Source organism: Lotus japonicus, chromosome 5 (genome assembly GCF_012489685.1).
Source record: "Lotus japonicus ecotype B-129 chromosome 5, LjGifu_v1.2".
NCBI classification, from domain to species: domain Eukaryota; kingdom Viridiplantae; phylum Streptophyta; class Magnoliopsida; order Fabales; family Fabaceae; genus Lotus; species Lotus japonicus.
In genome coordinates, this window is record NC_080045.1 from 40,552,461 (window position 1) to 40,568,496 (window position 16,036).

General features: G+C 36.2%; 1 protein-coding gene across 2 annotated transcripts; it reads right to left on the reverse strand.

Moving 5' to 3' along the window:
• Positions 1 to 560: 560 nt before the first annotated feature.
• LOC130716833 (uncharacterized) lies at positions 561 to 14,178 on the reverse strand. 2 transcript variants are annotated; one of them, XM_057566842.1, is made up of 15 exons: positions 13,977 to 14,178; positions 13,814 to 13,864; positions 13,317 to 13,590; positions 12,150 to 12,324; positions 10,831 to 10,914; positions 10,471 to 10,712; positions 9,963 to 10,179; positions 9,599 to 9,678; positions 9,168 to 9,252; positions 5,726 to 5,857; positions 5,520 to 5,633; positions 5,376 to 5,423; positions 2,622 to 2,706; positions 1,293 to 1,349; positions 561 to 1,167 (listed from the first exon to the last, which is right to left on the reverse strand). In XM_057566842.1, the coding sequence occupies exons 3-15, from the start codon at positions 13,535 to 13,537 to the stop codon at positions 1,025 to 1,027; spliced, it is 1,683 nt and encodes a 560-aa protein (XP_057422825.1). In that variant the 5' UTR covers positions 13,538 to 13,590; positions 13,814 to 13,864; positions 13,977 to 14,178; the 3' UTR covers positions 561 to 1,024. The 2 variants fall into 2 exon arrangements, with proteins under 2 accessions (XP_057422825.1, XP_057422826.1); XM_057566843.1 differs by lacking the exon at positions 13,814 to 13,864 and having other exon boundaries at positions 13,977 to 14,165.
• Positions 14,179 to 16,036: the final 1,858 nt, after the last annotated feature.

Below are 16,036 nucleotides of genomic sequence, written 5' to 3' on the forward strand. Positions count from 1 at the left end.
AAGTCTTAACTCCGAATGTTTCTAATTCAGATATAATGCCATTGGGAGTACTAAGACGATCAAAGACTTTCATATTATTTTCCATGTGTAAATTATGAAAATGCTTCTTTAACAAAAAAAAATTGAGATATCCTTTGCTAGATATAATCCTTTGAGCTTCTCCCAAAATTTCTTGGCTGACGATATACTATGCATATTTGCTAGAACAACCTTTAGCCAAACACAGACGACAAACTCAAATTTCTCGTTCTCCATGCTAGAAAGGTTTCCTTTCAGCACCTTGTGTAGTCGTATAATTTTTAAGAAAATTGTACAAAAACAATCCATAATATCAAGGGTAAGAACTATAAACAAAATAGTGGGTGCAATAATGCTAACAATAAAGATGTCAGTCGAATTACTCCTGACAGCATAATACCGTACCGATTGGACTAAAGACAACAAAAGAATCAAAAGTGTAGAAAAATGTAATTAACTGCTACACTAATGCAATAATCAGAAGAAAAAACCCATCTAAAATTTCAAACTGTACGAAATTTAAATACAATTTACTAGTGCAATGCAAGTTCAATGGAGTCTCATTGTCATAAATAATGTAAAAAAAAAGACCTTAACAAATTACAATATTGACATTAATAAAGAAAATTAATTCAGAGTCTCGTTCAAGAAAATTAACTAATCTGTCATTACACTCCAATGTCAGAGGGATAAATGCTAGCTATCATTGATGTAAAAGAGAGCACGAATATACACAGTATCCCGTATTCATTGACAGTGTGACATATTTGACAATGGACACAGTAAGATTTACAATTCAATAGTTGTGGCACTGACACAAAACACTCTCAAACCAGCTTGAGTTGATTAGTTGAAACTTTTCTCATAACCATGTGTGACCAAGGACAAATCCTAGCGTGGAAATAGCATTAAGAGTGCTACTTTAAACATAGAGATAGTCAAGGTGCTTCAAGCAAGAGTTATGATACCTACACTCTCTGACCTGATAGATCATGATATTGCCATGTTAGTATTTTGGAGGAAGATTCCTCGCGCTATGAGATGGCTCTGCTTTGGGTGGCAAGAGATTTAAAAAGCTTCCTTGAGTAGGTCTGTTACTAGCAGATGTATCAGAAATCTCAGATCCCTCTGATATCTCCGACTCAGAATCTATCAATGTGAGCAAGTTAGATTAGATGAAGAGATGTATGGTTACAGACAAGAAACAGATAGGTCAAAACACACTAAAACAGCTTGAAGGAATCAAATGGTCACAAAAGAAAGGAAGAGCCTACCAAAAAGTGACTTGATGGATGGTCTCTTTGATTTGGACGGTTTCTTCTTCAGTTCAGCTGCAAGGCAAGAGGATGGCAAAGTCAATACAAAAAAACAATACGAACTTCCAGAACCTTCTTAAATATAAACAAATCAACACACAAATAAACACAAAAACCCAAAGACTTTGCTTTTCGACTTAGACCCCCCAACTTATGTTCTACATTCCTGCCAAAATAGACATGTCATGTGATTCATGTGGAAATGTGGTTTGATATAATTTTGGTTTAACAACCAATGTTTTTCTAGTTTTTTTTTATAAGCAACCTCTTTCTTGATTAGTTAGGTAGTTAGTAGATAGTTTAATGGTGTTACTTAAGTTAGTTAGAGAGTGAGAGGGGATATTATAAATAAGGGAGAGTCAGAGAGTATAATCATCTTTACGATCATTTGTAATTGAAAATTAGGGAGAGGTGTTGAGAGTTGAGACTCTAGAATTACTCAGCAACTATTGTAGTTTGATATTCTTGAATAATATCAATTTTCTGTGCTGGTTCATATCAATTGGTATCAGAGCCTTGGACCATGTCTCTCAGCTGCAAACGAGCGGCCTGGGTGGTGATGCCAGCATTCCAATGCTCACCCGAGACTAGTCAAAGAGGCTTAGTGCACAGCAGCCTGAGTGGGCGCTCGGGCTGCGAAGCGTAGTGGGATGTTAGGATTCAATTGCAAGTTATAGGACTTGAATCCTGCATCTGAAGTATGAGGTTCTAATGTGGGATTTATAAGGTGTTGGGCTCTCCATCTACAATATGGTATGGTTCTCCTACAGTTCTTGTCCTCCCACCCCTATAATCTTCTTTTCTCTAATATATTTTTACCCCAAAATAAAAATAGATATCAAAGAAAGAGACGACATTCATTGGCAATAATCTTTTTTACTGATTCTAGAAAGAGGGGGTGGGGAATATAAGAAAGTTGAGCCCGATACAACTTTAGCTAAGGTTACTTCAGAATATGTTCTTTTACATTGATATTTGATTCAGTGTAAGGAAAAAAAGGAAGATTCGTGATATAGTCATCAAGGAACTCTTGGTACATAACCATGTTAATATTTTAGTGCATTAATCATTTACTGACAACAATAACTTTTTTCGGCTAATGTTCGTAGGAAACATCTTCAAGAGGAATTCCTTAATAGTAATTCTCTAAAAATTGATTATAAATATCCATCTTATAATAAAAGACATATAAGTCAAAAAAGCATAACAGCCACTCATAGTTAAAATGGAACCTTGGAGCATAAACATAAAATATTATGCATAAATAAGGAGAAAAGAGATATATACCCATCCCAGGAACTTGGTAATCATTGACAATTTCGAAGTTCTTGTACGTGTATCCAACAAAATTCAAGTCCTTGGACGAAAGCATCTGTAACATCCCAACAAATTAAAAAGGTAGAATAAAATATAGGAAATGCATAGGTGTGGTGAACAGCTGCAAGTAACATCGAAATGTGAAGATTCGGAATTATACTAAAACAAGAAAAAATATTTTAAACAATTTGTTACATGTGTCGGTTACAAGATAACCGACGATTGCAACTTGAGGAAGATGTATCTGTTGGCCACTAATAACAGATAGTTAAACATACCAAGTTTTTAATTAAGGGGTGAAAAGTATTCCCTCCAATAAAAATTCCCAACAATACACACTTCTAGGCTTCTAGCCAAGTCATAACTAAGCTTCCTAAGAATTCAGACAAAAGTGCTCTCTTGTTTTTTAGAGTATAATTGTAGTTAGAACTTAGAAATTGTAAATGCAGTACCAAGACATGATTCAAATCAAGAGCCTGAAGAAGAGATAAGTGAAAAGGACAACCAATTAAACTTTGGCTTAATCGCACTTTTGGTCCCCCACGAAATGGATATGTGCCATCGGGGTCCCTAAACTTCAAATCCCATTATGCATCCCCAACGTTAATCTCTGTTAGCAACTTTGGTCCCCGGACAGTTTTCCGTCAAAAAACTAACGTTTCTAAGGACAAATATGTAATTAACCAAAAAAAGTAATTAAAAAATAAAAAAACAAATAAGAACCCAGAAAATTCATCATGCCCATCTCCTTCATCAACCCCTCTACCTTAGATCTGAACAAGAAAATTAATGCTTTGGGTCAATTGTTCCAGTAGAAGGTGGTGTTCTATGTTTAAAAATCCTCAAATCTCCCACACCCTCATCTTCGCCCCCAAACCCAACCCTAATTATCCTCACCGTTCTCCAATGCTCTGTTTCGAGAAGAAGGAAGAGATGTCGCGGTTCTCTGTTGAAGAAGAAGATCCATCCTTCCATCGCCTCCGCCGCCGCCGATCAGAGAGTTTCGCTTTGGATCCGAATGCCCAGCCACCTTCTGATCGGGTTTTATTGCTGAAGGAACAAAACCCCTTAGTTCCCCGTTCGATTTGATTCCACTGCTCGGTGCTAACTCGCAGTTGCTGATTTCAGAGGGCTGTACTTCGATGGATATGGATTCGTCTGATTTGTCTTCTTCTTCGCCTTGCACTTCTCTCATGTCTTCTTCTACTGCTTGCACTGCCTCTGATGCTGTTCAGTTTATGGGTCAAGATGGTGATGGTTGCATTCCTCGCCTTGCATTTCGTTCGCTTCCCCCAAACCTCTTTAGATAAAAAAACAGCAAAACCATCACCCAACCACCAAACCACCATGAATCTGGTTCAGGGGTCAAGATGGTGATGGTTGCATTCCTCGCCTTGCATTTCGTTCGCTTCCCCCAAACCTCTTTAGATAAAAAAACAGCAAAACCATCACCCAACCACCATGAATCTGGTTCAGGGGTTAGCAAATCTGGGTTTCGAATCTGGGTTTTGGGGTCTGATCTGGGTTCTTCTCTTGCGGTGGAGCTTGCGGAAGACCTGGGCCTTGACGCGGCGGTGGAGGTGGTCAGGACTCAAACGGCGTTGGAGAGCAAAGAACCTCGTGTCTCTGTTTTGCTTGTTCTGCGTCTTGGAGAAGCGAGAAGCTTCACGGTGATTTGGGTGAGGAGGGATTGGAGAGGTGGGAGGAACCTGGGAATTTTGGGTTCTGGAATTGGAGTTTTGGGCTGTCGGTAATTGAACAAAAATCAGAACAGTATTGGGGTCTGATCTGGGTTCTTCTCTTGCGGTGGAGCTTGCGGAAGACCTGGGCCTTGACGCGGCGGTGGAGGTGGTCAGGACTCAAACGGCGTTGGAGAGCAAAGAACCTCGTGTCTCTGTTTTGCTTGTTCTGCGTCTTGGAGAAGCGAGAAGCTTCACGGTGATTTGGGTGAGGAGGGATTGGAGAGGTGGGAGGAACCTGGGAATTTTGGGTTCTGGAATTGGAGTTTTGGGCTGTCGGTAATTGAACAAAAATCAGAACAGTATTGAAGATAATGTTTCTGGGTTCTGGGTTCTGATGAAGAAAAGATGAAGATGGTGAAGAACATGTTGCAGGAGGAGGAGGAATTAATATAAAAAAAAAATTCATTTCAAATTTAAATTAAAAAAGCCACATCAGCAAAAAAAACGTTAGTTTTTAACGGAAAGGAGGGGAGGGACCAAAGTTGTTAACGGAGATTAACGTTGGGGATGCATAATGTGATTTTTGAAGTTTAGGGACCCCGATGGCACATATCGCTTTCGTGGGGGACCAAAAGTGTGATTAAGCCTTAAACTTTTCACATGGGAACCCCAATCCAGTCCAATACTTTGCAAGATATTTCCTATTACCATGGCCCAACCTATGGTTTATACCTTCTCAAACACCAATTTAACTCATAACAACTAGACGGAATATCAACAGCCTACTCACAGCGAATTAATGAAAGTCAAAGAGAACTAACGTTCAAAGCACCAGAGACATAGCATATTAGGCAGTAACTCAAAAATACAACAATAACTAAATGATTTTCTCTGCTCTTCCTGACATTGCAAAATCTTATGAGTTGAACAGAAACAACATACTATGTCATCACTATATCAACCAACAAAAGGTTATGCAGACATCAACTCTACAAATAACTTGGTGACAACTTCTAACAGAGAAAGGAATGCCTGAGATTACCTTCCTCCATGGACCAGCTCTTCTTGATGATTGACTTTGGTTGTCAGTCTGCAGATGCAAAAGGTAAAATGAGAAAATTTCAATATGGAAAATGGAAGACAAGTAAGTACACAAAATAAGAGAGAAAATGATAGGTTCAGAGACCTCATCAAACTTTTCGAAATTCTGAGTATCTAACTCATCATTGACCTCAGGAATAAATGCAGCTTCCATTTGATACAGCTTATCCCATTCAACACCTTCGAAGAAGGCATGAGCCTGAAGAGAAATCCACCACAAAGGTAAACTCAATATCCAAATATATGATATAACAAATCAAAGAATTTAGAAAAGGACACACCGTACAACACCTTTATTTCATCAGCACCTTTTGACCCCAGCCTCTGGTTGACATTACACAAAAGTCTACTAATAAGCCCTTTAGCTTTTGGGGATAGCATAGCTTCTTCAGGAAATTTCAAGTAAGATCTCCAGTTCACTATCTGTGACAAAGAGAAACCAAGATAAAATTGTCATACTTTATAAAGTTTGCAAAAACCCCCAAAATTATTGTTTGTAGGATTTGGCTAGTCTAGCGAGCAGGTTTCACTTTCCTATGGATAGCCATTGATGAGAAAATCAAAGGAGCTAGTTTCTGAAAACCCATGAATTGCATGAGGTTGGTTCTACTTTATTTTTGTCGATAAGCAAAATTCATTGATATTAAAGAGTGTTGAGAACAAGTCCTCTCAACATGGACAATTCCGAAAAAATCCAACAAAGACCACAAAGAAACAAGAAAAGATCTATCCCAAATAAAATCAAAAACCAAAACCAGATACAAGCCAAAACAGAAATCAGACCCAAGCCAAAAACAAATCATCCCATAATCCTTAAAACAGTAAACCAGCCACAATAACCATCACCAATCAACCAATACCTACAGCTTTTCCAAACAACTCATCGTTGAGGCCGGAAAACAACCGCCGCCTCAAGCGACCCAGCTTCCACCACCAAACAAAGGCAACAGATGCTGGACGCGAGAAAAACTCAGCAAAACCAAAACAGAAAAGCAAACCGCTAGGCCGGGAAGCAACCGTAGCCTCATCAATCTACACCGGGATTCAAGATATAGCGGCAAATTCAACCAAACGGGATCCTATCGCATCGCAACCCAGCTTCCTACCAGCCTCCATCACCGGTAACGATATATAAAGTATTGACATTTTAATACCAATGATGATCCACTATCCACTTTACAGAAAGTGTGCTTAGAATTTTAGAGAATCCTAATCCAATTTTGCAATTAATAAATACACCAGCTGAAACGTAAAAAAATACCATGCTAAATCCAAAAGGGAAAGAAAAAACTTGACTATTAACACATGAATAGAAAATATTGAATGAAATGGTTAGCTTCCAGGTGTACTTTGTCATTTCAACAGCCTTTTCCAATTACCATGCTCTTGATATCAACTAATGACAAACAATATGCACTAAAATTTATGCCGCATGACCTATAAGAATGCGAGTTTCATTCCTTAAAATAAAAGTATTGTTACATTCAATCAGTGAAGACTACTGACGCCGCCATTTCTCCCCCTTGCCTGCGCCACCCTGCCAGACGCCGTTTTGTTCACCGCTGTGATCGTCGCTCCTTGCGGTTCTGTTTTGGCCCACTTTTGTCAGTGGGTCCTCTGTTTGCAGGTTGTTTTCTGTTGTTTGGTTTACAGTCCTTTGTGTTTGGGGCTGTTTTCTCATTTCTGATCTTACTCATGGCTGATTCCTCGAAGAATAATCCTCCTTAGGGTGACAAGAAGAGTTTCATCTTGTTTGCTTTTTTATGGGTCTCCTGTTATCACTTCTGAAAACTTGAATGGGGCTAATTATTTTGGGCCAAGGATTGTCAGAGCACCTTACAAAAAAGGGTGCTGATATTGATGCTTCTGAAAAGGATGAATGGCAGAGGGCTAGTTATCAAATTGTTTCTTTATTACGGTAGGCAATTGAACACAGACTAATGGTTCACTTTCATCCCTATCAGAAATGTTATGATGTGTGAAAGAAGGCTAATAACAACTATGCTAATGATATCCAGAGGTTATATTATATGAGTCAGTGCATAACCTGGCAACACGTCAGATGAATGATCTTGATTTATCCTCTTACCTAAATAACGGACGATTGGAGTCATGATCTCTATCATTTACAACAATTGTTTTCTCCAATATGTGTTGTCCCTAAGTCTCTGGGCTTCCTTCAATGTCGTCTGAGACACCCAAGCTTGGATAAATTGAAGATGGTGTTTTACTTATCCCAGTTGGAGTCTTTGGAGTGCGAGTCATGTGAGCTTGGGATGCATGTTAGGCCATCCTTTCCTAGTAGTGTCAATAAGAGGGTTTTATGTTCGTTTGATGTCATTCAATCTGATGTTAGGGGTCCAAGTTGTGTTCCTTCTATCGGATATAGGAATTATGTCACTTTCATTGATGATTTTTCTCAGTGTACTATGATATGTTTAATGAAAGATAGGTCCAAGTTGTTAAGTGTCTTTCAAAAAATTTGTATGAAATTGAAACCCAGTTTGATAAGAAAATCCATGTTTTGCGGAGTGATTATGGTACGGAATATTTTTCTGATTCTTTTTTATGAAGTCTCATGGCATCATATATCAATCAAGTTGTCCACATACACCCCAACAAAATGGGGAAGCGGAAAGAAAACATACACATATTGTGGATATTGATCGTACTTTATTGATAAAGGGGTGAAGCTGTTCTTAATGTCGGATATTTGTTAAATCGGATGTCATCATCTGTTTTGGAAAATCGGATTCCTCATTCCATCTTTCATCCTAGGGAATCTCCCTTCTGTGTTCCTCCTCGTGTCTTCAGTTAGTTTTGTTCATGATCTTTCACCAGGTCATGATAAGATGTATCACAAGGCTATAAAATGTGTCTTTTTAGGTTACTCTCATGTCCAAAAGCGGGATAGGTGTTACTCTCCTACCACACATCGGTTCTACATTTCCGCAGATGTTACATTCTTTAGTTGCAAACCTTACTTTGTAGCAGCTGCTCCACCGCCTGACTGCCACTTCATCGGGGAGACGATTCTTTGTGCTACTATCAAGACTTCTTTTTTATGCTTTAAAGACTAGCTGGCTAACATTTTTACCAAGTCCTTACTGGGTCCTAGAAACATATATGTGACAAGTTGATGCAAACAATTTATATGCTCCAGCTTGAGGGGAGTGTTGAGATACTGTAAATATATTTAGGGGATATGATTATGTTTTTGTAAATGATTTATATCTTTATTTCCTTATTTAGGGTAGATAAATTATTTGCTTACTTTAGTTGATTGTTATCCCTAAACTTATGGGATTACTCTTGTATATACATTGTACTGTTCCATAGAATAATAAACCCGAATATTTCATTCAAGTAGCACTGATCACAACACGAGAACTTTCTGTCTGCGTATAATCCTAGGTATTACGTAAATCCTATCCAAAGAAGTTAAGAACGCCAAAGTCCAAACATGTCAAGAGTTTGATTCAAATAAAAATCGGATATATCAATCAGTACTTATCAAGGAGTATAAACAATCTAGACAGATTCAATGTTAAAATGATAGAATTTGATTGAAAATATAAGAAAAGGGACAAATGGCTTAACTGAAATTTACAAATCAAATGCAAAGCTGCAGAGGTCATCATGAATGGTAAAAGTATACTGCAGAGGGTTATAGAATAACAATGAATGTCAAAAAAATGTCAGTCGCAAGAAACATTTCTATCAGAAAGGTTACCTTTCTACATGTTGCCATTGGCTCATCAGAATAAAAAGGTGGATATCCCACCAACATTTCATACATAATAGCTCCAAGTGACCACCTGTAAATTTAATAGCAACCATTGTTGTGTCAGAATAAAATATGTAAAACCTGATCTTTTGGAGTTTATTCACAAAATCCAGATAAATAAAGTTAACGGTTAAAACCAATGTGTTCTCATTTCTCAGAACATTTAAATGGGAAATATAAAACAGATGAAAGTGTCCCAAACAGCATTCCGAGTAAAGAAGTAAGAAATTTGAATGTCAACCCACATTGAAACTTATAGAAAAGATCACTCGAATGAATGAAAAGAACCAACTTTCGTACCATGATATACATGCATCATAAGAGCAGAGAGAAATCAATATCAGATAACATGTTAACTTCACATGCACCAAACTCACCAATCACACTCCATTCCATAACCTTTCTTCAAAAGAACTTCTGGAGCAATATAATCTGGTGTACCCACTGTGGAATAAGCCTGCAACATTTATACATTCACAATTAGAAGCATAGAAAGAAAAGTGTAGTAGAAGGTATGCTACCAGAAAGTTATCTTCCATACAGATACTCTCAACAGTAGAATCCGGCCATTATTTTGTTTCTTTTCTCATTTTTGCTTGGGCAGGCGGAGGGGAATTTTAACAGGTACAATTTATCAGTACATGACTTTAATATTTCACTAGATACCAGGCCAAGTTTTACAATTACATGCATTGTCACAATAAATAAAAAGAGACCAAAATGTAATAGCAGTGAACTTACAAGTGTCCTCCTGTTTTTTTGCCAGTTTTGCAGTTGTTCCTGTTGTGTACGTTTTGGAGCTGAACTCTCATTATTCTGTGTAGATCCATTCACATTCGGACCCCCGGAAAAATCCTTTTCTTCAAGTGTACTACAATCTAATGGTTTACAAAGTCCAAAATCTGACAGTTTCAAGTGCCCGTATTTATCAAGTAATAAGTTGTCAGGCTTGATATCCCTGAAACACAAAATATTGAAAATAAATTTATATTGTACAACTGACTAAGGTTGCTTTAGTTTCAAACACAAGCGCATACAGTCAGATAAACAAGACTTCATACATCAAAGTTCAAACACTTTTCAGCATTGGATCCTTTTGAAAATATTTTTGTAGCAACCATGATAAGACTTATAATATTAACAGTAAGTTAATGTGGCTGCACTAGGCTCCATTAGAAGCAAACCCCACAAAAAGTAGTTATATATATTCTAACTGATGAAACATTATTACTCTGAAAAATGTATATACCTATGTATATAATTGTGTATGTGTATAGATTCAATAGCCAGAATTGTTTCTGCTACATAAAATCTGGCTTCATCTTCAGTCAAGGTATCCTTTCTCATAAGTAGAGTCATCATATCTCCACCCGGTAGATACTCCATGATAAGATACAGATACTCATCATCCTGGAAAGAACAATAAAGTTTGACTATGCAATTGCTGTCAACCTCTGCAAGGAGATTCCTTTCCGCTTTGACATGTTCAACCTGAAAAAAAAATTACAAAACAGGGAACAACTATGAATCATGATGACTTTATCAACCTTAGGCATAAAACTGATAATCTTTGGAATAACATGATCTAGCAAGGCAGATGACGGTATACCTGGCCTCGGCGAAGCATCTCTGATTTCTTTAGCTTTTTCATTGCATATACATTACCAGTCGTCTTCTCCCTACAGACTCTGACCTGCAACAAATTCAAATTTTAGGTAGAATCAAACTGTTTACAGACAAAGACACACAAAGGAAAAATATCAGTTGGGTGATTCTGTCAGGTTCACTACTAGAACAAAAACAAGAGTAGGTATTTCAGCACATGCAATCTTGAAAACTACATGTTTTTCCATGTCGAAATTAGTCCTCATATATGTAAACATAGGCCTCTTCAGCACAACTGAGCTAGTTGAATTTGGAGTTTCTTTGGGAGTGTTATGTGTTAGGATGCAATTGCAAGGAATGGGACTTGAGTCCCACATCAAAAGCATGGAATTCTGGTGTGGGATTTATAAGGCCATAGATTCTCCACCCACCACAGCTAGCTTTTGTAGTACGGTTCGGTCAAGGTTTTTATCAATTAATATTAGAGTCTTCCACCATGGGTTAGTGCGCAACCAGCCCACATGGGTGCCGAGGCTGCCAAGTGTGATTGGATGTTAGGACCTAATTACAAGTTGTGGGACTTGAGTCCCACAATGGAAGTATGGGAACCGGGTGTGGGATTTTATAAGGCCTTGGGCTCTCCAACTACAACAACTGGTTTTTGTGGTATGGTTCTCTCGAGGTTCTTATCAGAGAGAGAGGAGAAAATAACTTCTTTCATTTATATTGTAATCACATTCCAACAAAGTAGCAAGGTTATATTGTGAGAGGGGGATGCAATATTAATTGTAGAGTAAAATGTGAAATCCAATTGAAAATTTTGACTAGCAATAGGATATTGGTATCTTAGCCATCTACGAAGGGGTAATGCCAACTGTCCCAAATTATACACATGATATAATACTGTAATATATTCCAAGCTATTATGAAGAAAAAATAATGATATCCCAAGAAATTATTATTATTATTATTATAATTATTATTATTATTATTATTATTATTATAAACATTACAAATGCCTTTATGCTTTTTTCTATTTGCCCACATTTCCCATTGCAATATTTTACTCTGTGATTGGTATATCCCTTCAAAATCACTTGAATGGTAATACGCACATATATTGATTTAAAGTACAAAAGTATGCATATTTTAACCAAAGAAGCCCATGGAAAAACAAATCAATTTTTAATTTGATGCAGACAGTGTAACATAATCCACCATTATATTTCAATTTACACATACGATAAAATAATCATAAGTCAGAAGAAGAAAGCATAATAAGTCATGTCAAATTTCTCATTATACATAAAATCATCTACTTACCTCCCCAAATGCACCTCTTCCAATCATAGTCAATAACTCAAAATCCTCAACCCCCATCTTGTGCCTCTGAAGGCGCATATATTCAGTTTCCTTTTTCTCTAAAAACTTAAGCAGGTTGTTTTGATCCTCTTCAGAGACATCAGCATCAGCCAACTTCTTTTCCAAGAAGGTTCGCCTGTTATAAGCAAGTGAGGTGTCATAAAAAAATTCACATGTTTGTCAAAGCAACTTAGATAGTATATACTGAAAATCAAGCAAAGATGACACTCAGTTCCAGCAATTTTTACATGCTTCACACTCAACCTATGAGAGGAATAAGTAATAATCAATATGAAATCATCACTAATGCACTGAACAGAATATTGAGAGGAATCCATCTTCCACAATAATACATTCCCAAACTACTAAAATATTATAACTTCATAGTTTCCATAGTACAAGAGCTGTGATATTATGAGCCAATGACCTAGGATTCATGAATCCTCCCTCCTTTTAAGAACAAAATAGAGTGTTATTATTAATCCCAGTAAATGAATGTGCACATTACTAGATAGTTTTTTATTTTAAAAAATGCAAATTTGGGTTACAAAACTTATGGAGGAAGATATAATAACAGGGCCCACCCAAATTTGAGTTACAAGAAAAATGTTCTCAGAAAACTGAACTCAAAATGAGGCATAAGGGATCTTTATTTTTCAAAGTCGCACTCGGTTAACCTCTACTGTCTGGTGCCAAGTTTAACATCTCTTGCAGTTGTACTTATGTGAATCATGATGTGGTAATAGAAAAGTGCAACGGTAACACCAGAAGGAAAATATCAGAATATTTATAGAGCTAAGTCCAAAATGATGTAAAAACATGAAACAAATATCGACAAAGTTAGTTCTCTTCACATACTTAACAAAAGAACTTCATAAAAAAGAAGAAAAATGAAATATTGCTGCAGTTTTTCTGATCTATTGGTTCTCAAATCTCCAAACCTAATAGATTTTCCCCCTCCTCATGACCTCTAAGAAATAGGGAATCTCAGAGAAACTGCTCACAAAAATCTATATACAAGTGGTTTGGCTTTGGAGACTAATGAGTAGTGAGTGAGATGACTTGATGATGTTTTCTGATGTACAAAAATTAAAAACTTTAAGAGCATAGGTACAATGAATCATATACCGCTCCTTCCTCTCCTGAAGGTTCTTCATCTGCTCCTTGTAATGATTTTCAATATACTGCTTTGCCGCTGCAACCTTCTGCTTCGTGTCACTCGAAAGAGACGCTTCATCCACGGGTGCACTCAAATCTCGATCCCCACCACCACCATCCTCATCCTTCTTCTTTGACTTCATTTTATCTCGAGGCTGGAACTTCTGAAGCCAGCTCCTTGCAGAATCCATTTCCTCACCTCAATGATTAACAATCACACTTCTATGCATCCTCAAACAGTTACCTTCAAAAAAATTGCAATAAATCAACATCAATCTACATCCATTTCTAATTTTCTACACAAAATAAAACACCCCCCAGAATTTTTTAAGAAAAAAGGAATTTTTTTTACTTTCCCTGCAAAATCGAATTTTGCAGATGACCCATTTTCCGCTAGAGACATGCACGTTATCTGCCAAAAACTCAAATAAAAAAAAATTAAACTTGAAAACCTTTCCTCCTGTTACCTGAATTCCACAGCCTCATGCATTTCCAAGCCAAAAACCGTGAAATCGATGCTGTGAGGTGGTGGAAACAAAAGGATTTTAGGGATTTGGGAGAACGGAAAGAGGGGAAATCAGAATGGCGAAGAATTGCGTTTCTAAAGAAGAAGCTCAGAATTCAGATTACCGCTTTGTGCTCTGAACAAAAAATTGATTGTGATCTGACGAAACCCTAGAGAGAGAGAACAGTGGCAGTGGCGGCGATTTGGGTGTGAATGGCAGTGGCTCCGGTGAGAAACTCCGGCGAGTCGATTTAGGCGCGTTTTTTCTGTCTGAAAGCTCTTTTGTTGTCCCCTGCTGCAATCATGCATTACATGACATTTCCTTTTATGCCAAGTTTGCAACTAAAATTTTTTGGTAAATTCTACCGTACTCTGATTGTATGGTACATGACTGATGCGATTTGACGTATACTAATAGGAAACCGACATTTGGCAGTGTATTTAAATTTTTTATTCATTTTAAAACATATATAGTAAAAAAAAGAAACACTCACTTAAATGTGATTGGTCTACGTCACGTCTTGTATCATACCCCAACAAAGTGTTGAGGTATCCTAGCAAGCACCAAAATTTTTAAGCATCCTTTTAATATTTTACTTTGGGAAATGTTTTATTTATTTTAGAAAGTTGGAAATAATTTATTTTAATCTTTAACATTTATTTTTAAAAATTTTAGTGCAAGCTTATACCTATTAAATCACTATAAATCAAGTGGGTTGATGTAATGATTTAACATTTCTTCATTAAATAAGTGATTGACAATTAAATTTTTAATTTTTATGAATGAAAAAAATTCAGTAATCAATCTTTATACCATATAATCCATTAAGTAACTAAGTGTTTTTTTTTTGCTATAAGAGAAAAATCCATTAACTTTGAGATTGAAAATTAACATAAAGTCCCCGTATGATAGCTCAAGTAGTAGGAGCTGAGAGACATATGGGTTGGGTAGTGGGAGGTCCAGGGATCGAGGGTGCAATTTATCTTTCCGAGGTACCAAAAAAGAAAATTAAGTAAAGCATAAAAATAATAATTGGATTTCCTAAACTATCAATGCGTGTAAGAGTTCTATACCCTAATATTGATTAAACTTTGAAGTGAAAAATTCTTTTACGCTATTAAAATTTTACTTACCAAAAATAACATATTGATTGAATTTTTCAAAAAATAAAATATTATAAAAATATTATTTATTATGTAGGACGAAATACATTTCTTTTATTTTTACTAGCGGAATCACCCGTGCAATGCACGGGTTATTTTACTTACTGAGTTTAATTTTGATGCACCGACGGTGTAAAGTTTTTTTACACCGTCAACCAATTAGATTTCAAGGATGTGAGAAAATATCTCTTTTTATTTAATTTCATTAATTGACGTGGCATACTTTTGAAATCTGATTGGTTGACGGTGTAAAAAAACTTTACACCGTCGGTGCATCAAACTTTTTCTCTTACTATATATATAATATTTACAATTTGTGTAATATTATATTTATGCAATTTTGTACAATTTTTAATTACATAAAAATATAAATGTGTGGTATATATATATATAATAGATTATTTAATGAATTTTATACATTGATTTAAAAAAAGATATATTAATGTCAATTGAGACAAATAGAAATTTTACAAAAGATGTTTTATTTTAAAACCATAATACCAAAAAATGTGACGCTTATAAAAAAAAATGTGACATCAAGCCAACATGGGTCGACACAACTGACTTCGAGTTTAACTTTCACCTCCTCATAGGTCCCAGTTGGTTGTAACCCTCCTAAGGGAGATCCTTCAGCGCTCCTTCTAGGAGTGAGCCTCTGCTGGCCTCCTCAGCATGCAACTGGCGCCTTACCCGATAGTCTGGAGGTACTTTATCTTCCTTCTACCATTTTTATAACCAAAAAAATTGTGACATCAATGGTTTAGAATGATCAATTTGTTGTTATTGTTTTCATAATTATCAATTTATAAAATATTTAATATTATTTTTAAAAAGTACTCTTAAATAATGAAGCAAACGAATTATATAAAATGCTTGTAACAAAAAAATTATATAAAATGCATTTAATATTTATATTAAGATCACTAATATCTTTAAAATTCATTTTTCATTAGGGACAAAAAGTATACATTAATTTTTTAAAAATATATATATATATACCCATAAAATTATTGAAATGGTG